Source organism: Scardinius erythrophthalmus (assembly GCF_964197995.2).
Source record: "Scardinius erythrophthalmus genome assembly, chromosome: 21".
NCBI classification, from domain to species: Eukaryota; Metazoa; Chordata; class Actinopteri; order Cypriniformes; family Leuciscidae; genus Scardinius; species Scardinius erythrophthalmus.
In genome coordinates, this window is record NC_138241.1 from 1,849,311 (window position 1) to 1,874,198 (window position 24,888).

Here is a 24,888-nt window from a genome sequence, read left to right on the forward strand (position 1 = left end):
GCCAGGGGAAATTAAACATACAGTAACTAAATAAATGAAAATAAGAAGGAAAGTAGTTGTTCCCCACAGAGTCTGTAATGATTTTAATGTACTACTTATTGATTTTAAGTTAGTAACATAAAAAATGGGCTAGTCTATGTTTACCTAGCAAGTTTAAACATCAGATGGTTGTGAATGCCTGTATAACACATGATTTTCCTCCTCTCATGCTTCCTTCCCATATATATAAATATTGTATACTTTCAATACATGTGTGTGTGTGTGTGATATATATATATATATATATATATATATATATATATATATATATATATATATATATACATATATTACATATATGTACACACACACACACACACACACATATATATATATATATATATATATATATATATATATATATATATATATATATATATATATATATATATATATATATAAACATATGGTGGTGGCCAAGATTATAAAACGATAAGATCTTTTAATGTTTTAAAAGAACTCTAAGGCTCACCAAACCTTCATTTATTTGATCCAAAATACAGCAAAAATAGTAATTCTGTTAAATATTTTTACAATTTAAAATAACTGTTTTCTATTTGATTATACAGTAAAGTTTTAGGCTATATACATTACTCCAGTCTTCAGTGTCACATGATCCTTCAGAAATCACTCTAATATGATGATTTGATGCTCAAGAAACATTTATGATTATTATCAGTGTTGAAAACAGTTGTGTTCAATGTTTTTTTTCAGGATTATTTGATGAATAAAAAGTAAAAAAAAAAAAACAAAACAGCATTTATCTGAAATAGAAAGCTTTTGCAACATTATAAATGTCTTTACTGTCACTTTTGATTAGTTTAATGCATCCTTGCTGAATAAAATTATCAGTTTCTTTAATTTCTTTCCACAAAAAAAAACTCTTACTGACCCCAAACTTTTGAACGGTAGTGATAATGTTTCAAAAGCTTTTTATTTCAGATAAATGCTGTTTTTTTTTTTTTTACTTTTTATTCATCAAATAATCCTGAAAAAAAACATTGAACACAACTGCTTTCAACACTGATAATAATCATAAAGGTTTCTTGAGCATCAAATCATCATATTAGAGTGATTTCTGAAGGATCATGTGACACTGAAGACTGGAGTAATGATGCTGAACATTCAGCTTTGATCACAGGAATAAATTACACTTTACTATATATTCACATAGAAAACAGTTATTTTAAATGGTAAAAATATTTTTCAATATTAATGTTTTTGCTCTATTTTGGATCATACAAATAAAGCCTTGGTGAGCAGAAAAGACTTCTTTTAAACATTAAAACATTCAAAATTACCGTTCTAAAGTTTTTGGCGGTTTTGTGTATTATATATATATATATATATATATATATATATTTATAATGGTCTCTTCTGTTTCAGTTCCTGAAGACTCATGATGATCAGTATGTGGATATTTCAGCCATGGCCTCTGAACTCCAGCAACAGTTCAGGTGAGTTTCCTCCAGCGGTGAGTCCGAGATGTGCTGGTGTTCAGCGGTGAGTCTGAGATGTGCTGGTGTTCAGCGGTGAGTCTGAGATGTGCTGGTGTTCAGCGGTGAGTCTGAGATGTGCTGGTGTTCAGCGGTGAGTCTGAGATGTGCTGGTGTTCAGCGGTGAGTCTGAGATGTGCTGGTGTTCAGCGGTGAGTTGAGTCTGAGATGTGCTGGTGGTCAGCGGTGAGTCGAGTCTGAGATGTGCTGGTGGTCAGCGGTGAGTCTGAGATGTGCTGGTGTTCAGCGGTGAGTCTGAGATGTGCTGGTGTTCAGCGGTGAGTCTGAGATGTGCTGGTGTTCAGCGGTGAGTCTGAGATGTGCTGGTGTTCAGCGGTGAGTCTGAGATGTGCTGGTGTTCAGCGGTGAGTCTGAGATGTGCTGGTGTTCAGCAGTGAGTCTGAGATGTGCTGGTGTTCTGCGGTGAGTCTGAGATGTGCTGGTGTTCAGCAGTGAGTCTGAGATGTGCTGGTGTTCAGCAGTGAGTCTGAGATGTGCTGGTGTTCAGAGGTGAGTCTGAGATGTGCTGGTGTTCAGCAGTGAGTCTGAGATGTGCTGGTGTTCAGCGGTGAGTCTGAGATGTGCTGGTGTTCAGAGGTGAGTCTGAGATGTGCTGGTGTTCAGCGGTGAGTCTGAGATGTGCTGGTGTTCAGCGGTGAGTCTGAGATGTGCTGGTGTTCAGCAGTGAGTCCGAGATGTGCTGGTGTTCAGCGGTGAGTCCGAGATGTGCTGGTGTTCAGCGGTGAGTCCGAGATGTGCTGGTGTTCAGCGGTGAGTCTGAGATGTGCTGGTGTTCTGCGGTGAGTCTGAGATGTGCTGGTGTTCAGCGGTGAGTCTGAGATGTGCTGGTGTTCAGCGGTGAGTCTGAGATGTGCTGGTGTTCAGCGGTGAGTCCGAGATGTGCTGGTGTTCAGCGGTGAGTCCGAGATGTGCTGGTGTTCAGCGGTGAGTCTGAGATGTGCTGGTGTCTTGCGGTGAGTCTGAGATGTGCTGGTGTTCAGCAGTGAGTCTGAGATGTGCTGGTGGTCAGCGGTGAGTCTGAGATGTGCTGGTGGTCAGCGGTGAGTCTGAGATGTGCTGGTGTTCTGCGGTGAGTCTGAGATGTGCTGGTGTTCAGCGGTGAGTCTGAGATGTGCTGGTGTTCAGCAGTGAGTCTGAGATGTGCTGGTGGTCAGCGGTGAGTCTGAGATGTGCTGGTGTTCAGCAGTGAGTCTGAGATGTGCTGGTGGTCAGCGGTGAGTCTGAGATGTGCTGGTGGTCAGCGGTGAGTCTGAGATGTGCTGGTGGTCAGCGGTGAGTCTGAGATGTGCTGGTGGTCAGCGGTGAGTCTGAGATGTGCTGGTGTTTAGCGGTGAGTCTGAGATGTGCTGGTGTTTAGCGGTGAGTCTGAGATGTGCTGGTGTTCAGCGGTGAGTTGAGTCTGAGATGTGCTGGTGTTCAGCGGTGAGTTGAGTCTGAGATGTGCTGGTGTTCTGCGGTGAGTCTGAGATGTGCTGGTGTTCAGCGGTGAGTCTGAGATGTGCTGGTGTTCTGCGGTGAGTCTGAGATGTGCTGGTGGTCAGCGGTGTGTCTGAGATGTGCTGGTGGTCAGCGGTGAGTCTGAGATGTGCTGGTGTTCAGCGGTGAGTTGAGTCTGAGATGTGCTGGTGTTCAGCGGTGAGTTGAGTCTGAGATGTGCTGGTGTTCTGCGGTGAGTCTGAGATGTGCTGGTGGTCAGCGGTGAGTTGAGTCTGAGATGTGCTGGTGTTCTGCGGTGAGTCTGAGATGTGCTGGTGTTTAGCGGTGAGTTGAGTCTGAGATGTGCTGGTGGTCAGCAGTGAGTCTGAGATGTGCTGGTGGTCAGCGGTGAGTCTGAGATGTGCTGGTGGTCAGCGGTGAGTTGAGTCTGAGATGTGCTGGTGTTCTGCGGTGAGTCTGAGATGTGCTGGTGTTTAGCGGTGAGTTGAGTCCGAGATGTGCTGGTGTTCAGCGGTGAGTCTGAGATGTGCTGGTGTTCAGCGGTGAGTTGAGTCTGAGATGTGCTGGTGTTCAGCAGTGAGTCTGAGATGTGCTGGTGTTCAGCGGTGAGTCCGAGATGTGCTGGTGTTCAGCGGTGAGTTGAGTCTGAGATGTGCTGGTGTTCAGCGGTGAGTCCGAGATGTGCTGGTGTTCAGCGGTGAGTTGAGTCCGAGATATGCTGGTGTTCAGCGGTGAGTCTGAGATGTGCTGGTGTTCAGCGGTGAGTTGAGTCTGAGATGTGCTGGTGTTCAGCAGTGAGTCTGAGATGTGCTGGTGTTCAGCGGTGAGTCCGAGATGTGCTGGTGTTCAGCGGTGAGTCTGAGATGTGCTGGTGTTCAGCGGTGAGTCTGAGATGTGCTGGTGTTCTGCGGTGAGTCTGAGATGTGCTGGTGTTCAGCGGTGAGTCCGAGATGTGCTGGTGTTCAGCGGTGAGTCTGAGATGTGCTGGTGTTCAGCGGTGAGTTGAGTCTGAGATGTGCTGGTGTTCAGCGGTGAGTCTGAGATGTGCTGGTGTTCAGCAGTGAGTCTGAGATGTGCTGGTGTTCAGCGGTGAGTCTGAGATGTGCTGGTGTTCAGCAGTGAGTCTGAGATGTGCTGGTGTTCAGCGGTGAGTCTGAGATGTGCTGGTGGTCAGCGGTGAGTCTGAGATGTGCTGGTGTTCAGCGGTGAGTCTGAGATGTGCTGGTGTTCAGCGGTGAGTCTGAGATGTGCTGGTGTTCAGCGGTGAGTCCGAGATGTGCTGGTGTTCAGAGGTGAGTCTGAGATGTGCTGGTGTTCAGCAGTGAGTCTGAGATGTGCTGGTGTTCAGCGGTGAGTCTGAGATGTGCTGGTGTTCAGAGGTGAGTCTGAGATGTGCTGGTGTTCAGCGGTGAGTCTGAGATGTGCTGGTGTTCAGCGGTGAGTCTGAGATGTGCTGGTGTTCAGCAGTGAGTCTGAGATGTGCTGGTGTTCAGCGGTGAGTCTGAGATGTGCTGGTGTTCAGCGGTGAGTCTGAGATGTGCTGGTGTTCAGCGGTGAGTCTGAGATGTGCTGGTGTTCAGCGGTGAGTCTGAGATGTGCTGGTGTTCAGCGGTGAGTCTGAGATGTGCTGGTGTTCAGCGGTGAGTCTGAGATGTGCTGGTGTTCAGCGGTGAGTCTGAGATGTGCTGGTGTTCAGCGGTGAGTCTGAGATGTGCTGGTGTTCAGCGGTGAGTTGAGTCTGAGATGTGCTGGTGTTCAGCAGTGAGTCTGAGATGTGCTGGTGTTCAGCGGTGAGTCTGAGATGTGCTGGTGTTCAGCGGTGAGTCTGAGATGTGCTGGTGTTCAGCAGTGAGTCTGAGATGTGCTGGTGTTCAGCGGTGAGTCCGAGATGTGCTGGTGTTCAGCGGTGAGTCTGAGATGTGCTGGTGTTCAGCGGTGAGTCCGAGATGTGCTGGTGTTCAGCGGTGAGTCTGAGATGTGCTGGTGTTCAGCAGTGAGTCTGAGATGTGCTGGTGTTCAGCGGTGAGTCTGAGATGTGCTGGTGTTCAGCGGTGAGTCCGAGATGTGCTGGTGTTCAGCGGTGAGTCCGAGATGTGCTGGTGTTCAGCGGTGAGTCTGAGATGTGCTGGTGTTCAGCGGTGAGTCTGAGATGTGCTGGTGTTCAGCGGTGAGTCCGAGATGTGCTGGTGTTCAGCGGTGAGTCTGAGATGTGCTGGTGTTCAGCGGTGAGTCTGAGATGTGCTGGTGTTCAGCAGTGAGTCTGAGATGTGCTGGTGTTCAGCGGTGAGTCTGAGATGTGCTGGTGTTCAGCGGTGAGTCTGAGATGTGCTGGTGTTCAGCGGTGAGTCTGAGATGTGCTGGTGTTCAGCGGTGAGTCTGAGATGTGCTGGTGTTCAGCAGTGAGTCTGAGATGTGCTGGTGTTCAGCGGTGAGTCTGAGATGTGCTGGTGTTCAGCGGTGAGTCTGAGATGTGCTGGTGTTCAGCGGTGAGTCTGAGATGTGCTGGTGTTTTGCAGTGAGTCTGAGATGTGCTGGTGTTCAGCGGTGAGTCTGAGATGTGCTGGTGTTCAGCAGTGAGTCTGAGATGTGCTGGTGTTCAGCGGTGAGTCTGAGATGTGCTGGTGTTCAGCGGTGAGTCTGAGATGTGCTGGTGTTCAGCAGTGAGTCTGAGATGTGCTGGTGTTCAGCGGTGAGTCTGAGATGTGCTGGTGGTCAGCGGTGAGTCTGAGATGTGCTGGTGTTTTGCAGTGAGTCTGAGATGTGCTTGTGTTTCACAGGACTGAGTACGGCCGCAGGAACAGGACCGCCTTCAGGATCCAAGTGGAAAAAGGTCCAAATTACTTCAAATTGTTATTATTATGTGAAAACTGTGTTAGAGCAGGGGTTTCCAATCCGAGAGTGAAAGATAAAAAATAAACAAATAAGATTAAGATGATAAATTAAATTAAAATAAATGAAGAAATTTAGTAAGTTAATAGTCTATTACATAGATTCAATTTGATTAAAATAAATGAATAAAACTGTCATTAAAATAATATTTTTGTATTTTTGCAATTAAATTACATATGAATCTGTCATATGGTCATGTTACAATGAACCCCACCTATGGGGCATGTTGTCACATTTCACTTCCAATCTTTCATGGTAAATCAAGAAAAAAGTATACACTGTATAAATGAATCAAAACCACATAATTGTACTAGACGTGGGAAATTAATTTGGGGAAAAATTAATACTCTGAACCCAAAGTAGGTTTACAAAAATGGGTCACACACATCTCTCTAAATCTAGTCTAGCACAGGGGCCAAGTGTAGTCCTGGCCTAGCACAGGGGCCAAGTGTAGTCCTGGCCTAGCACAGGGGCCAAGTGTAATCCTGGCCTAGCACAGGGGCCAAGTGTAATCCTGGCCTAGCACAGGGGCCAAGTGTAATCCTGGCCTAGCACAGGGGCCAAGTGTAATCCTGGCCTAGCACAGGGGCCAAGTGTAGTCCTGGCCTGGCACAGGGGCCAAGTGTAGTCCTGGCCTGGCACAGGGGCCAAGTGTAGTTCTGGCCTGGCACAGGGGCCAAGTGTAGTCCTGGCCTGGCACAGGGGCCAAGTGTAGTCCTGGCCTAGCACAGGGGCCAAGTGTAGTCCTGGCCTGGCACAGGGGCCAAGTGTAGTCCTGGCCTGGCACAGGGGCCAAGTATAGTCCTGGCCTGGCACAGGGGCCAAGTATAGTCCTGGTCCAGCACAGGGGCCAAGTGCAGTCTTGGCCTAGCACAGGGGCCAAGTGCAGTCCTGGCCTAGCACAGGGGCCAAGTGTAATCCTGGCCGAGCACAGGGGCCAAGTGTAGTCCTGGCCGAGCACAGGGGCCAAGTGCAGTCCTGGCCTAGCACAGGGGCCAAGTGTAGTCCTGGCCGAGCACAGGGGCCAAGTGTAGTCCTGGTCCAGCACAGGGACCAAGTGCAGTATTGGCCTGGCACAGGGGCCAAGTGCAGTCCTGGCCTAGCACAGGGGCCAAGTGTAGTCCTGGCCTAGCACAGGGGCCAAGTGTAGTCCTGGCTATTTCACTAGCTTAACCAACATAAAGTCAAAATTGCAAGAGAAAATGAGTGTTAAAACGGGTTAAATGCTGTAAATGAAAACCCCTGCGTTTGAGCAGAATATCAGTGTTTAAACTTCTGTTCTCTCGAAGCTGCGAAGGAAACATTTTGAGCTGTTAGTTGTAAAGTGTCTTGAATGGTTGTGTATGTGTGTAGTGTATGCAGTGATATGCAGCGAGTCTGACATCTGTGCCCTGGAGAACACACATATGGCCAAACGAGCGAGACGCAGCCGAGAGGACGGGTACGACACCACACACACTCTTCATCCTCTGCATTATCTGTGTGTTTCCCTGGTGCGTTCACAGCTGTTCTCTGGTGTGTTTCAGGGAGGACAGTCCCGTCAGCGAGTGCAGCACTGACAGCGAGGACGACATCCCTGAACATGAAGTAACTGCACTTTCACTCCACAAAACACGAAATATCAGATCTAACTCCTGCCAGAATGAAGCTGCGTCTCCATTACTCTTCAAAGTGCACAAATTGAAAACGGCCAATGGAAACATATATATCACAACTCCCATATATCGCTGAACAGTTTTTACACTTGTATGAGGGGGTTTTTCAGGCAATTCGAAACGCATTCACTGGTCAGCTGACGTAGATGATGCGGTGTGTTTGGACAGAAGAAGAGGAGTTCTTCATTAAACTCATAAAAGACAAAAGTATTACAGGAATACTGGATTCTAAACAACAAAGAAATGCCACAGTGTATCAAGAGCTTGAAGCAGAAATGAGGAGAATCTCCCAGAATTCCTCATATGAGCCGCTCTCAGTATAAGAGTCTTTCCTCGACATTAATGTTGCACGCATGCGTCTCCATCCATTAATAATAATGTCTAGTGCGGCGGCTGATACACATAACCCTGCTAACATCCGTCGCCATGATGTTTGGAATGGCTTATCTCAAGAGGAAAAAATAATGTTTTCGTCGCATAACATCAGTTAATGGAAACGCCGTCATTTCGCAATAGTTTTTCATCAACATTTAAAAAAAATATTGCACAAGTTTTGCGCAGCTGTAATGTAAACGCGGCTCCTGCTGAACGCTTGTGTTCCTCCACAGCACACGAATCTGCTGAACAGCTCTCTGACGTCTCTGTACCAGCGAGGAGCGAGCGGCTCGACGCCGCAGAGGAGCGAGGGCTGGGTCCTGGACACCACCGGAGACGCACAGCAGAACCTCTGCATCGACCTGTGTGAGGACGAGCCCGCCAGCACTGCGGTAAACACGGTAACACCAGCCTTCACCCCTCACACTCCATAACACAGCCTTCCCTAAAAGCCCTAAAATGTAACTTTTTTTTTTTTGTCCAGAAAGCTTATTTTATTTCATTTTTATATATTTTTTCTTTTTTTAATGCAATTTTTTTCTGAGATTTTGTAAAAAAAAATATTTTATTGATCAATAAATAATAAATAAATAGTAAATTAAGCACATTCAAACATTCTTTCAACTTGAATTCAAATTAACTCATAATTTTTTAATTCAGCTCAAAATATCTTACATAGGGTGTATTTGCTGACCTCTGGTGGAAAAATAATAATATAATATGATATTTCATGACTCTAGATGGCCTTATATCTCTATATGGAGTAAATGAGCTGTTCCTCTGGGTTCTAAAGTCAGTTTTTCTTCAGTATGCATTCAGATACACATGTAGACATTATAAAATAAGTTTTTGGTAAAGTTTTAGCTTTTTTAGTTTGAATTTTGAGCATTTTTAGGTTTTTCTATGTGAACTGAAGCATTCCTCACATTCACATGAGTCGAATACGTGCGTTTGCGTCTGCCATGTATCGGACAGATGGGATATTCCCGTCGATGCGAGTCGTACGTCCCTAAAAACGCGACGGTGGCGAATGACTTCAACTCCAACCGCGATCACATGACTCTTTTCAACGGCACAATGGAGGACGAAGGCTCAGCCCAGTGTTTTGCTGACCTTTAGAGACGGTGTGGAAAGCAGAAGCTTGTATTATCATTTCGTCTGCGTCCGTTGCCAATCATTTTTACTTCCTTTTCAGCTTTTCCTGATGAGTGCGTCTACCTCGGGGTGTTTTGTCAAGTGTGTAGTGTACATGCAGATATTGGATATGGGTCACTCTGAAAAGATCGGATAAATAAAATCGGATATAGTCAAGAAGTCGGACTTGGGCATCTTGACCTGCAGTGTAAATGCGGCCTAAATGTCCCTAGATGATGTCATGCACCAACTAACATCTGTTCTTCCCCTAATCCATGCTCATATACTGTATTTTATACAATATATAGCCGATTGGCCAATAAAGTTGTTCTCATTTACATATTTTCTGTCAGACAATGGAACAAGTATGACCTATGGAAACTTGTTTCCGTAATTGTGACTTTTTATCTCACAATTGCGAGTTTACATGATTTAAAGTGTTCTTTAAATTGTGTGGTATAAAGTCAGAATTGCATGATATAAAGTCGCAATTGCGAGAAATAAACTTGCAAATCTGACTTTTTCTCAGAATTGCATGTTTTAATGTCACAATTCTGACTTTATAACACACAATTGTGACTCTATAACATGCAATTGCGAGTTTATTTCTCACAGTTCTGAGAAAAGATGTCAGAATTGCGGGTTTATTTCTCAGAATTGCGAGATAAAAAGTCAGAATTGTCTTTTAAAATGTTTTATTCTGTGGCGGAAACAAGCTTCTATACTGACCACATGTTAACCAGCAGTCCAAAAAAAACGAGTGAAAAAAATGTAAGTGATTTAAAGTTATTTTTCAAGAAATATTAACACGTTTGCTGCTTTGTTGAAAAATACTCTATACATATAAAAGTTACATTACATCCTCTTCATTCATTAATACTGTCATAAATGTTCCAGTATTGATATGTTGGGAAAGGCCGAAATGAAGCAAGGGGAGCTTTTACATCTACATCTCGTCACAATGTGTTCACAGAAGCAGAGAAATCCGTCGAAGAAACCGAGACCAAAGAGCGGAAAGCTGAAGAGAACGAAGAAGAGCAAGCATGACGAGGACGTGGACGACGAGATCAGCGACGCAATCCTGCAGAGAAAGAGTCAGTGAACCTCGTCACACACTTAATCCACATTCTAGCCATCCTGAATCTCAGAGAGAGAGAGAGAGAGAGAGTGTGTGTGTGTGTGTGTTTATCAAAGTCTAAAGAAACAAACTGTGTGTGTTGCATCAAGAAGAGAGTTTTTAGGACCGTTAGGATTGTGCAGTGTGGGAAACAATGTTGTCATTATAGAAATTGTGGAAACACTTAAAATAAGGTTCAATTAGTTCACGTTTTAGTTTACATTTTAGTTTAACCAAAAATAAGCAATACATCTGTTTCAGTTTTATCTTTTGATAACTCTTTAGTTTTGGAGTCCAATTCTCACTATTAACTAGTTGCTTATTATCATGCATATTGCTAGGATATTGGCTGTTTATTAGCACTTATAAAGCACATATTAATGTCTTATTCTGCATGAGCATATTCTACATGTCTTAATCCTACAATATCTAAACTCAACAACTACCTTACTAACTATTAATAAGCAGTAATTAGGCAAAAGTTGCAGTCTTTGTAAAGACCCACTTTACAATAAGTTTTCTTTTGTTGTTAACATTATACTTGTATACTCAAAATACTTGTACAGCATCTATTAATCTTTGTTAATGTTAATTTCAACATTTACTAAAATATTTTTAAGATCTAAAGTTGTATCTGTTAACATGGTTGGGCTGTGAACTAAGATGAGCAGGATCATGTTTATTAATAAAGTTTAGTAAATGCTGTAAAAGTAATTGTTAATGTTAGTTAACGCATTAGGTAATGTTAACTAATGGAACCTCATTGTAAAGTATTTGTACATCATGATAGTATTTTTAAATGGAAAAATCAATAAAATGTGATGCAAAAAAAAACTTAAATAAGAGTAAACTTAATACTTAGATAAATAAGCTTCATTTTCTTGATGCAAACCATATTTGTGAATAGTTTATTTGGTGTGATATGAGCCAGACATGCTTTTGTGATGGTCACCTGCAGAGTCAGTGTCAGATGTCAGGGCGTCAGTTTGTGTGATAAAAGTGTTTCCTCATGTTAACTCCAGGGAAGATCAAGACCCATGAGCTCCAGCACTGCGCTGTGAAGTTTGAGGATTTCGGTGGCAGTGATGAAACTCTGCAGGTGAACGTCACACACACACACACACACACACACACACACACACACACACACACACACACACACACACACACACACACACACACACACACACACACACACACACACACACACACACACACACAGATGTCTAACTGCTCACACACACACTGATGTCTAACAGCCTCCGGTTGCTTGTGTTCTTCAGGATGTGTGTAAACTGCTGATCCACATGAGGCATCCAGAAGTGTACCAGCGGCTCGGAGTCGTTCCTCCGCGGGGATTCCTCCTTCACGGGCCGCCGGGGTGTGGGAAAACACTGCTCGCTCAAGCTGTGGCCGGAGTAAGTGACTCTGTGTGTGTGAGAGAGAGAGAGTGAGTGAGTGAGTGAATATGTGTGTGAGTGAGTGAATATGTGTGAGTGAGTGAATATGTGTGTGTGAGTGAATATGTGTGTGTGAGTGAATATGTGTGTGTGAGTGAATATGTGTGAGTGAGTGAATATGTGTGAGTGAGTGAGTGAATATGTGAGTGAGTGAATATGTGAGTGAGTGAATATGTGAGTGAGTGAATATGTGAGTGAGTGAATATGCGAGTGAGTGAATATGCGAGTGAGTGAATATGTGAGTGAGTGAATATGCGAGTGAGTGAGTGAGTGAGTGAGTGAGTGAGTGAATATGTGAGTGAGTGAATATTTGAGTGAGTGAGTGAGTGAGTGAGTGAGTGAATATGTGTGTGTGTGTGTGTGTGTGTGTGTGTGTGTGAGTGAGTGAGTGAATATGTGAGTGAGTGAATATGCGAGTGAGTGAGTGAGTGAGTGAGTGAGTGAGTGAGTGAGTGAATATGTGAGTGAGTGAGTGAGTGAGTGAGTGAGTGAGTGAGTGAGTGAGTGAGTGAGTGAGTGAGTGAGTGAGTGAATATGTGTGTGTGTGTGTGTGTGTGTGTGTGTGTGTGTGTGTGTGTGTGTGTGAGTGAGTGAGTGAGTGAATATGTGAGTGAGTGAATATTTGAGTGAGTGAGTGAGTGAGTGAGTGAGTGAGTGAGTGAGTGAGGGAGTGAGTGAATATGTGTGTGTGTGTGTGTGTGTGTGTGTGAGTGAGTGAGTGAATATGTGTGTGTGTGTGTGTGAGTGAGTGAGTGAGTGAGTGAGTGAGTGAGTGAGTGAGTGAGTGAGTGAATATGTGTGTGTGAGTGAGTGAGTGAGTGAGTGAGTGAATGTGAGTGAGTGAATGTGAGTGAGTGAGTGAGTGAGTGAGTGAGTGAGTGAATGTGAGTGAGTGAATGTGAGTGAGTGAGTGAGTGAGTGAGTGAGTGAGTGAGTGAGTGAATATGAGTGAGTGAGTGAGTGAATATGAGTGAATATGAGTGAGTGAGTGAGTGAGTGAGTGAGTGAGTGAGTGAGTGAGTGAGTGAGTGAGTGAATATGTGTGAGTGAGTGTGTGTTTCACTGCTGAGCAAGTGTGTCTGGTGTGTGTGTAGGAGACGGGTTTGCCCATGCTGAAGGTCTCTGCACCGGAGCTGGTGTCTGGAGTCTCTGGAGAGTCTGAGCAGAAGATGCGGGAACTGTTTGAGCAAGCCATAGTAAGAGTCACACTCCTGAACATGTCTTCGCCTTCAGAGAGGTTTGATTGAGCATCAACATCAGATCCTTCTGATCTTCACTGATGAGTATTTGCTGCTTTAACTAGTAGTATAGAGGAAGAGATGATGGGTTCATCAGTCACACACATTAAAGACACACATTTATAGACTGAATTTAGTGATGAAACTGACAGGATTTGAGAGCTGAGACTTTGATTCACGTCAAAACTATCAAAGCTTACAGCCATAATTGGATGGCAGGAGCTACAGATCACGTTTAGTGGAGTTTTGTTTATGCATCACCTGAAAACAGGACAGACTGAAAGATCAATTCTTGGGATTTAAGAATCAAAATCGGTTCATCAAAATGAAGATTGATTAAAATAAAAAAAAATTATATTGTCAGCACAGCCCACCGGAACATAAATGGAGATTACGATCTATTTGCAGCTTAATAACTTTGTTCACAATGAAGAGAAAGACGGTAATCCAACAACGGTGCGAACGCAACGGCTAGAAGCAAAGAACTGAACAAACTGATGGTACAGATACACAGGATAACAAGAACTCAACAAGACACAGGTGCGCAACATAATCAGTAACCATGGTAACAAACTAGAGACTAGAACACAGGAAACAGGATGGAAACAGGAAAACAAGTATGCCTGTGAATTGAACCGAAAGTAAGGCTAACCGTGACTTCAGTGTGTGTCTCCATTGGTGGTTGTGTAATTGTTTGGTCTCTGTTGTTCCTGTAGAGCAGCGCTCCCTGTATCCTGTTCATCGACGAGATCGACGCCATCACTCCTAAACGAGAGATCGCCTCCAAAGACATGGAGCGAAGGATTGTTGCTCAGCTTCTCACCTGCTTGGATGGTGTGTGTTGATCTCACAAAACTCACAGTTCGGTTTTTGAGCCACGGATCAGATCATTTTCGTAGCAGCAAAAATAAAAATACATTATTATGTGTGTGTGATATATGTAAATTTGCTTTTCATTTATTGCTTAAAGCTCACATGAAGTACTTCGACACCACAGCAGAAACTACGAGCCTGACTGATAAAGTCCAACATTATTAAAAACAAGTGAACAGTCAGTAATAAAATAAGAACAAACACACACATTACAAGCAGAGATGAACACTAAATAACAGTTACAAAGTCTAACTCTAATATTCAGGTACAGAAATTAATAATTAAGCCTAAATGTAAAATAACACTATTTGTTCACTGTAGAAATTAAATATAGTTTAATCTTTGTTAAAGCTGTATTCTGTTGTTTTATTAACATTAATAACAGAACAGCAGGAATATTAGTGTACTGTCACTTTAAGACCGAATAAACCGACAAACATCCGGTGTCCTCCTGTTCACTGACGACAGAACCGAGAGAACACTTGCAGAGACGGTGATTAGACAGAAGTGTGTGTGTGTGTGTGTGTGTGTCCGTTCAAGGGAAAGGAAACACAAAAGAGGAATCAATGATGTGATCGAGTGCTGTCTGAAACACTTCTCTCAAGTGTGTTTTTATAATCAGTTGTTTCTCGTTGTCTTCAGACCTCAGCTCGTTATCTGAGCCGGCTCAGGTGTTGGTGATCGGAGCCACGAACCGCCCGGACTCGCTGGACCCGGCCCTGCGGCGAGCCGGCAGGTTTGATCGAGAGATCTGTCTGGGGATTCCTGATGAGGGCGCGCGACTGAAGTACGTGTCATCACTACAGAACATAACCCGCCCAATCAGCTGTGGCTTACTGATGTCATAGTTAAAGAGCACCTGTCAGGCTCTTTCTTCTTCATCTTTCAGTAACACTTTCTGTGAAGATGCTTAATGAATTAGATTGCTTTTTGCTTTTTTAATGCGCATGATCCATTATACACTGATTTATTAGTAAACACTCAAATTATGTATTTCAAGACGTTTGTCAAGTTTTTGACATTAAAACACTCTTGTATGTAGGACTAATTTCTTATGCATCTAATCCCACGCCTCCGTTGCTAATTCCAAAACTCATTTTAGAGTTAGTAACATTGGTTTGAGCCACTGATAGCAGATTAATGCAGTTATTAATGCAGTTATTAGAGAGAGAGAGAGAGAGAGAGAGAGAGATTGCAATAATGAGACAGAAAAGCATGTGCATCAATAATATTTAATTTATTTATTAATTAATTTGTTTAAATTAATTCGTTAATTATTTTTTTTCTATTATTGAGTAGGCTAGCCTAATAAATTAAACACAAAGCCCTTTTATGTATTTGTTATATTATCTAAAATAATAACGAAAACCGGTGCAGCAGGACTATCAGTTTATTTATAGGCCTATATTCAGTTTAATTTTCTACTGATTACAGATAGGACTATATACTTCATTTATTAAAATTAAACTGCACATTTCCATTGATTGTGAAGTTGGCCATCCAGAATGGCAGATCAAGCGCATGGGGCTGTGTTTGCAATGACCTCTTAGTAATTCAGATTTATTTCTGTCAAATAAGTGAATATATTGTTATTAATAGCCGTGTTGTGTTCTTATAAATACTTATTGTGAGTGATAATACAGTTATTAACCCCCATAAATGCATTATTGATGGCTTTAAGTAAAGTGAAAACATAGGATGCCTTTATGAAGAAATCATGGAGATGTGCTCATTAGACATTTTAAGTTGTTTATTTGTAAATGTAACGAATGAACAGTAATATAATAAAATAAAATATATATTTTAAAATAATTAAAAAACAGAAATCATTAATACAAACAAAAATTAATCTTTTCTTATTGTTACATACTAGCAAATCTCTGCAACAATATTTTTTAAAGTATAATTTCGTTCTGCAATAAGCAAAACCATAAATATGGCTGAAGAGATATAGATGTTAACAAATCAAAATTACCATATTCATGACCTCTAATGCAAATATTAGCGATTAAAGACATAATTGATAGCTAATTGGTACAGCAGAGAAGTGTCTCTGGATCTATTTTATATTTGATCATTTATAAATCAGTGTATAATGGATTATGAACATGCACATTGAAAAGGCAAAGGCATTACTTATTAGTAATTATAAGTAATTTATAAGTAATTTAAAAAATAAGATAAATCTAACTGTAACTGTTGTTATAATGCAGTATAGGTCTTAATGAGTCTTTATAAATATATTTTATAGAATAGTAATACTCATAAATAAGTATAAATGGGGCTATAATTCATTATAAGCATGGGCTTAATAGAAAGTGTTATCCATCTCTCTTTAGTGTTGCTGTCTAAAAACAAAATGTCTCCTCGATTTATTCCATCGCAGGATTCTGAGGACACTCTGTCGTAAGATCACGTTGCCGGAGGACTTCGACTACCAACAGCTGGCGCGTCTCACGCCGGGTTATGTGGGCGCAGATTTAATGGCGCTGTGTCGAGAGGCGGCCATGACCACCGTCAACCGAATCCTGCTGAAGTCCAGCAGTGAGGACGCCTCTCCACCGGTACTGCACGCTTAAATATGTGGGATAATGCCCTTTTCACCAGATGTAGAATAAGTCTCTGATGTCCCCAGAGTGTGTGTGTGAAGTTTTAGCTCAAAATACCCCACAGATATTTTTATATAGCATGCTAAAGTTTTTGAGGGTGAGCAAAAACGCACCGCTTTGTGTCTGTCCCTTTAAATTCAAATGAGCTGCTGCTCCCGGCACAGGGGGCGGAGCTTCAACAGCTTGTGTCCTTTTACCTCACACATACACACACTGAACATTTCAAAACTTTTAGCCTTTTGTTCAAACCGGAGTCAGACAAAGATGGAGAGACTCAAAAAGTTACAACATGTAGAGCAACATTTCTGAATGGTTAGTTGATGAATTTATGAAGCTGATGTGTAGTTATCTTCTAGTCATTGATTAGCATATTCTATCATGATAATCTATAAATCAAGTTCCCAGGGGCGGGGTTTATGTAAATTCTAGGGTTGGTGATGTCACTAACCCGGGAGGAATGTGGTGTAGTCTCTACCAGCCGTTTGTTGTAGTCCTTAAAAAGCGATTTCTTTAAAAGCAAATATCTCCCTTTGCTTTGAGCGCTGTAAGTTTGCAGATGTTGTTTATGATCAAACAGCAACATTACACACTAACTAAAGTTAGAAAAGTCAAATCATAATCAACCACCCCTTTAAGTCCATACTCGCATCCTTTTATATGCCCTTCCCTCGCTAACTTCCCTCCGTCTCGTTCACCTTGATGTGCGTCATCGCTTACGTTGCACATGAAACCATTGCAGTGTCTTTAAATTAGGGCTGCCCTCGAAGACTCTTCTAGTCGACTAGTAGTTAGTGCTTCTCCATGTTCATGTGTGTTTAGTGTGTAGTGTTGCTGTTTGATCATGAAGAAGCTCCAGTTCTTCTCTATATCAGTGTCAGTGTTTCTGAACTCCTGAAACGCCTCCATTGTAGTCTTGAGTTTCTTCCGGGAACGAACACATCACAATATTCCTCATTATAATAATTCACACGCAGAATAAAGGGGCGGGGCCTGGTTGAGTTAGTCAGTAGTTAGACCAGTAGGTAGACCAATCACAACACACTGCTCCAGCCAACCAATCAGAGCACAGTGTGCTTTTCAGAAGGAGGGGCTTCATAGAGACAGGAAGTAAACAGAGCGATACTGACAGACTGGGAAGAGAGGAGCCGCAACAATGGAGAATATGAGGAAAATAATCAACATTCAAGCAGGAAAACCTGTTCTAGTAGAGCCTGAAACAACATCAAGAGTTTGTAAAAAGCTTAATAGGAGCTCTTTAAATGTGAAATTTTGGCTCTTTATTGACAAGTTTTGCTCAATATAAATTTTAATTGCACTTTTTCCTCAAAACATAATTTAAACAGTAATATTTGACTGGCTATGTAATGTTGTAAATGTACAGTCTCATGACCAGATCTGACAAATGTTATAAAGTAACATTTATCAACATCAGTTAATTTTCACGTTTTTTCACACATTTATATTTTGCTTTAGATTTTTTAGAAAGGCTAAAGACATGACATGACATTCAAGCGGGAGAACCTGCTCTAGTAGAGCCCAAAAACAACATCAAGACTTTGAGAAAGGGCAGAATATGGCCTCTTTAAATATTTAGCAGTTTGAAATGGTAATACACTGCAGTAAAACACAGATCATATAATGTCCGGCCACTGTGTGTGTTCCTGGCAGAGATGTGAGCTGGAGCAGCTGTTGTCTTTGCTGAAGACGAACGAGTCTCTGAGCGAGGAGCAGCTTTCTGGACTCTGCGTCCTCATGTCGGACTTCAAGTCGTCGTTAGCCAGTGTCCAGCCGTCCGCGAAGCGCGAGGGTTTCGCCACCGTACCGGACGTGACCTGGGAAGATGTGGGCGCCCTGCACGACATCCGCGAGGAGCTCAACATGGCCATCATGGTACTGAAGATTATTGATAATACTTAAAGCATTGCATCAGTTCATGTTCTTACTTCAGCCTTAAAGAAGAAGTTCACCCAAAAATGAGAGTTAGTCCATGATTTACTCTCCCTCAAATCATCCTAGGTGTATATGACATTCTTCTTTCAGACGAACACAGAGTTGTATTATAAAATATCCTGGCTCTTCCAAGCTTTATAATGGGAGTGATTGGCTGTTTCTGTTTTGAAGTTCATAAAAGTACATCTATACATCATAAAAGTGCATCTGTCCATGATAAAAGTGCATCTATCCATCATAAAAGTGCATCTGTCCATCATAAAAGTGCATCTGTCCATCATAAAAGTGCATCTGTCCATCATAAAAGTGCATCTATCATCATAAAGTGCATCTATTCATCATAAAAGTGCATCTATCATCATAAAAGTGCATCTATCCATCATAAAAGTGCATTATCCATCATAAAAGTGCATCTATCATCTTAAAAGTGCATCTGTCCATCATAAAAGTGCATCTATCATCTTAAAAGTGCATCTGTCCATCATAAAAGTGCATCTGTCCATCATAAAAGTGCATCTATCCATGATAAAAGTGCATCTGTCCATCATAAAAGTGCATCTGTCCATCATAAAAGTGCATCTGTCCATCATAAAAGTGCATCTGTCCATCATAAAAGTGCATCTATCCATCATAAAAGTGAATCTATTCATCATAAAAGTGCATCTATCATCATAAAAGTGCATCTATCATCATAAAAGTGCATCTATCATCATAAAAGTGCATCTGTGCATCATAAAAGTGCATCTATCCATCATAAAAGTGCATTATCCATCATAAAAGTGCATCTATCATCTTAAAAGTGCATCTGTCCATCATAAAAGTGCATCTGTCCATCATAAAAGTGCATCTGTCCATCATAAAAGTGCATCTATCATCTTAAAAGTGCATCTGTCCATCATAAAAGTGCATCTGTCCATCATAAAAGTGCATCTATCCATGATAAAAGTGCATCTATCCATCATAAAAGTGCATCTGTCCATCATAAAAGTGCATCTATCATCTTAAAAGTGCATCTGTCCATCATAAAAGTGCATCTATCCATGATAAAAGTGCATCTATCATCATAAAAGTGCATCTGTTCATCATAAAAGTGCATCTGTCCATCATAAAAGTGCATCTGTCCATCATAAAAGTGCATCTGTCCATCATAAAAGTGCATCTGTCCATCATAAAAGTGCATCTGTCCATCATAAAAGTGCATCTATCATCTTAAAAGTGCATCTGTCCATCATAAAAGTGCATCTGTCCATCATAAAAGTGCATCTATCCATGATAAAAGTGCATCTATCCACGATAAAAGTGCATCTGTCCACCATAAAAGTGCATCTGTTCATCATAAAAGTGCATCTGTCCATCATAAAAGTGCATCTGTCCATCATAAAAGTGCATCTGTCCATCATAAAAGTGCATCTGTCCATCATAAAAGTGCATCTGTCCATGATAAAAGTGCATCTGTCCATCATAAAAGTGCATCTGTCCATCATAAAAGTGCATCTGTCCATCATAAAAGTGCATCTGTCCATCATAAAAGTGCATCTGTCCATCATAAAAGTGCATCTGTCCATCATAAAAGTGCATCTGTCCATCATAAAAGTGCATCTGTCCATCATAAAAGTGCATTTATCCATCATAAAAGTGCATCTATCCATGATAAAAGTGCATCTGTCCATCATAAAAGTGCATCTGTCCACCATAAAAGTGCATCTGTCCATGATAAAAGTGCATCTGTCCACCATAAAAGTGCATCTGTCCACCATAAAAGTGCATCTGTCCATCATAAAAGTGCATCTGTCCATCATAAAAGTGCATCTGTCCACCATAAAAGTGCATCTGTCCATCATAAAAGTGCATCTGTCCATCATAAAAGTGCATCTGTCCATCATAAAAGTGCATCTGTCCATCATAAAAGTGCATTTATCCATCATAAAAGTGCATCTATCCATGATAAAAGTGCATCTGTCCATCATAAAAGTGCATCTGTTCATCATAAAAGTGCATCTGTCCATCATAAAAGTGCATCTGTCCATCATAAAAGTGCATCTGTCCATCATAAAAGTGCATCTATCCATCATAAAAGTGCATCTGTCCACCATAAAAGTGCATCTGTCCATCATAAAAGTGCATCTGTCCATCATAAAAGTGCATCTGTCCATCATAAAAGTGCATCTGTCCATCATAAAAGTGCATCTGTCCATCATAAAAGTGCATCTGTCCACCATAAAAGTGCATCTGTCCATCATAAAAGTGCATCTGTCCACCATAAAAGTGCATCTATCCATCATAAAAGTGCATCTGTCCATCATAAAAGTGCATCTATCCATCATAAAAGTGCATTTATCCATCATAAAAGTGCATCTATCCATCATAAAAGTGCATCTGTCCATCATAAAAGTGCTCCAAAAGTGCTGGATAGATGCACTTTTATGGACTTCAAAACAGAAACGGCCATTCACTGCCAGGACATTTTTTAATATAACTCTGATTGTGTTCGTCTGGAAGAAGGATGTCATATTCACCTAGGATGACTTGAGGATGAGTAAATCATGGGCTAATTTAAATTTTTGGGTGAACTATCCCTTTAATGTGTAATTAGTCTTGTTGAATAAACTGATTGGTTTCTCCTGACTCTGCTACCTAAGAAAGGTGAAGAGTAAGGCCAGATCTGACGGTTGTGTTTGTGTGTTCCCAGGCTCCCATCAATAACCCGGAGTGTTTCCGAGCTCTGGGTCTCAGTGCGCCGGCTGGAGTGCTGCTCGCCGGACCGCCCGGCTGTGGGAAGACTCTCTTAGCCAAAGTCTGTGAACTTTTATTTCAATCTGTATTACCTCCGTTTGACCCCGTTTCAATTCTGAAATAAGTTTTGACTGTATTGGTATGTGATTTACGGTGGTGTAAAGTGCTGGAGAAAGCTTTAAATGGACCTTGTAAGTGCTTGAATTTGACCTCGGAAAAGGTGTACGAACCCTGTCAGTGGTTTATTTTAATGCTGTCCCGGATCGCATCGGAGGATTGCATGTTTGTTCGGAGCATCTGACTGCAGATTGTTGTGTAGTCGAGGCACAGTGTGTAATGAAGAGTTCTGCTGCATCACAAACCAGAAGAAAATGATTTCATAATGCCTGTAAATGACAGTTTTATATGGATAATGTTTTCAAAACACTCGTGAGTGGGCGTTGATACTGTTTCCTATGCAGTGACATTAGCCAATCAGAACAGCGGTTCACTGACGAGCCTTAAAACCAGACCATTTCAGACAGAGGGTCAAAATGAAGGTTGAAAATAATAGTTTTTATGCATATATATATATTGTGCAAAAAACGTTAATTAACATTGTAAGTAAACCTCAAGGAACATATTCAGAAGAAAAGTCCATGCTGTGACAACTTTAAGACATATATTTGTAAGTTCACATCATCCTGGTTCCCCCAACAAAACACCTAAATTATTTTTCTCTGTGACAAAAGTTTATGATTCTTACGCATTTTGTTCATCATAATCTTCATAAATTGAAGGGGTTGTTCATCATTTACTCCAGACCTGTAAGACTGAAGTTGATCTGACATCTGAGAGGTTCAGGACTGTTGTTCTGATCTAGTTCTCCACAGACTCATTCCTCATCAGCGTCTCGTCTCGTTACAGGCTGTTGCTAACGAGTCCGGCCTGAACTTCATCTCGGTCAAGGGTCCAGAGCTGCTGAATATGGTGAGATCCTCCTGAAGAGTTACTCTCCTGGCATCATATTCCTCATCTGTGTGTAATATTCTAGATCACATTTCAACAATTAATTATATTTTGCATAAAAGTACATTTGAAAATTCCGAAGTAAATAAGTATAACAGATACTACCATGGTATATAAATACTTGAAGTACAAATGTAAATTTGTATTCTGTAATCTGCATTACAGAATAGGTGTTTTTTAATTTCATAGGAATGAGATAATATGCACAGATTCCTTGTTGCGTCTGAAATTGGTTGTCGTGTTTTAATGCATTCTACTTTCCAAAGGTGCATTATAACTGTGGTTACATTTATTTATGAGATCATACAGTGCATTAAAGTACGTTTATAATGCATCAAATATAAAGGCTTCAAGTAAAGTGTTAGCAAAAATCTTAATGGTTCTATTGATTTAATTTCTGTATATTTACGTCATGACGCAGACATGTTGAGCCATCAGGTGTGTGTGTGTGTGTGTGTGTGTGTGTGTTTGCAGTACGTGGGAGAGAGCGAGCGAGCGGTTCGTCAGGTCTTCCAGAGAGCCCGTAACTCTGCACCGTGTGTGATCTTCTTTGATGAGATCGATGCGCTGTGTCCTCGTCGCTCAGAGCATGAGGTGAGTGTGTGTGTGTGTGTGTGTGTGTGTGTGTGTGTGTGTGTGTGTGTGTGTGTGAGAGTGTGTGATACAGTGATTAATCAGTGGTTAATCAGCTCTTCTCTAATGGCAGGGTTTGACTCTGTCTGGTTTCCATAACAGATTTGTGCAAAATTTTGCAATATTTTCTAAATGTCGATGAAAAACTAATGCGAAACGACGGTGTTTCCATTAACCGATGTTATTAGTTTTTTCCTCTCATAATAAGTCATTTCAAACATCATGGCGACGGATGTTAGCAGGGTTATGTGTATCCCAGCCGCCGCACTAGACATTATTATTAATGGATGGAGACGTATGCGTGTTATTCAACATTAATGTCGAGGAAAGACTCTTATACTGAGAGCGGCTCATATGAGGAATTCTGGGAGATTATATACGCGATTTCTCAGAGGAACTGTGGGTTCAGGATCTCCAGATGAACAGATCGACCTAGAGTTGTGTTTAGAATCCAGTATTCCCGGAATTCTTTTATGAGTTTAATAAAGAAAGCTAGTTGTGTCCCAAATTATGCAATTATGCAGTATGTACTCAGCCGTGTAGTGTATGCACTTTATACGTTTATGTTGTCATTGATCACTGGAGTCTTTTAGCTTTTCACTATCTGCACAGATCTGCTCGTATAGGAGAGCGCAGGTTAAGTGGATCTCGAGACGCCCTCAGTTTTAGCGATACGGGTTTGTCCTCTCTCTGTAAACATGAATTGAATTTCCTTTTAGCTTTCCCAACAACTGGGTCAAAGGTCAGTCTGCATCTGCCTTTATCATCCTCACACACTCCGATAGGTCACCTGTGACTGAACTGGAATACCGTAAAGAGAGAGGACAGGTTTTCACCGCTCAGATTTAAACCGGATGCTGTAGAGAAAAATGTAATGTGTCGGACGGCAATCGCGATCTGTGATTCGTCTTTTAAAAGCAGGGTAGTGTCGTATGCTAGCTGACTAATGAGTATATAATAAATATATGCTTGTTGGCAATAGTAATATCTTGTAGATGAGTGCTCGAAAGAGCGGAGGAGAGAAGACAGGGCAAGCCTGGCCCACTCCTCCTGATGTGAGGTTAGTGGAGCAGGTCATGATTATCAAGAGTTCTTACACATTTGCAGAATGGATCATCAAACCCAAGCTTTTGGAGAGAGAGAGAAATAAACTTGTGTTCGAGAGATACTAATTTGCTTCAGTCTAATAAATCTAGAAGAAGTCTGATATTGTTTGCTCTGTGTCTTTTTGGCAGAATCCCTGATTGAGTCTCATCAGTAACCGAGCTCAGAACACACTCAAGCCCAAGCTAATATTTTATAATCTTTATTGAGAAGACAAATAGGCCGCCAGTTATCTATCGCAGTAAAAACAGTCTGTCTGTACCCACTTCTGTATCCAGCGTCCCCTTCATCATGATCCAGAACTCTTCATTAATAGAGAACTGATTAATGTTGTTAAGGAAATCAAGTACTTGGGTCTTCTTTTTGACAACAAAATGACTTTCATTCCTCATTTGAAGTCGCTAAAAAACAGGTGTCTTAAAGCTATGAATATAATGAGAGTATTGGCAAAAACAAAATGGGGAGCAGATCACATTATTCTTTTGAGACTCTATAGAACACTAGTTCATTCCCGGCTGGACTGCGGAAGCATAATATATGACTCTGCCAGAGAATCATATAAGAAGATGCTTGACTCGGTACATCACCAGGGATTACGACTTGCCTTGGGAGCATTTAGAACTTCGCCAATGCAAAGTTTGTACATTGAAGCCAATGAACCTTCACTTCAAAATAGACGATTGAAGCTCCAATCCAATCCAACCAATTCAGCCTATTCTACAGTCTTCAATCCACAATTTACAACTTTGTATGAGAGTAAACCTAAAAGCATTAGATCCCTCGGTATTCGTATTAAACCACATTTGGAGAACATTTTAAATCAAATACAATTAAATTCTATCCCTCCCTGGAAATTAAAGAAGCCTAATATCAATTTGGATTTAGCTTATCAGAGGAAAGGAGTGACTCATCCAAATGTATATAGACAGCAATATTTGGACATAAGAAACCAATTTCCTTTTCATATACCTATATTCACAGATGGAAAATAGTGTAACTGGACATCAACGCTATGTGATCCGTATTCCAAAACAGTGCTCAATTTTCTCTGCTGAAGCACGTGCTTTACTTTTAGCTTTGGAGCATATTGAAAATACAGTACAAAAACATTCTATCA

The 24,888-nt window shown here is 41.5% G+C and overlaps 1 protein-coding gene across 2 annotated transcripts in view; it reads left to right on the top strand.

Annotated features, from left to right (window-relative positions):
* Positions 1-24,888, top strand: part of nvl (nuclear VCP like) — a 34,994-nt gene that overhangs the window by 562 nt on the left and 9,544 nt on the right. The window contains exons 2-17 of one of the 2 annotated variants that reach the window (XM_081351732.1): positions 1,426-1,496; positions 5,771-5,823; positions 7,236-7,323; positions 7,409-7,469; positions 8,146-8,304; positions 10,020-10,140; positions 11,186-11,262; positions 11,447-11,581; positions 12,718-12,819; positions 13,578-13,695; positions 14,377-14,521; positions 16,121-16,298; positions 18,012-18,233; positions 20,983-21,087; positions 21,933-21,995; positions 22,509-22,628. In XM_081351732.1, the coding sequence (XP_081207858.1) occupies positions 1,426-1,496; positions 5,771-5,823; positions 7,236-7,323; positions 7,409-7,469; positions 8,146-8,304; positions 10,020-10,140; positions 11,186-11,262; positions 11,447-11,581; positions 12,718-12,819; positions 13,578-13,695; positions 14,377-14,521; positions 16,121-16,298; positions 18,012-18,233; positions 20,983-21,087; positions 21,933-21,995; positions 22,509-22,628 (1,818 nt within the window). Of the gene's footprint in view, positions 1-1,425; positions 1,497-5,770; positions 5,824-7,235; positions 7,324-7,408; positions 7,470-8,145; positions 8,314-10,019; positions 10,141-11,185; positions 11,263-11,446; positions 11,582-12,717; positions 12,820-13,577; positions 13,696-14,376; positions 14,522-16,120; positions 16,299-18,011; positions 18,234-20,982; positions 21,088-21,932; positions 21,996-22,508; positions 22,629-24,888 lie in introns of both variants that reach the window. The other variant, XM_081351731.1, reaches the window with a different exon arrangement.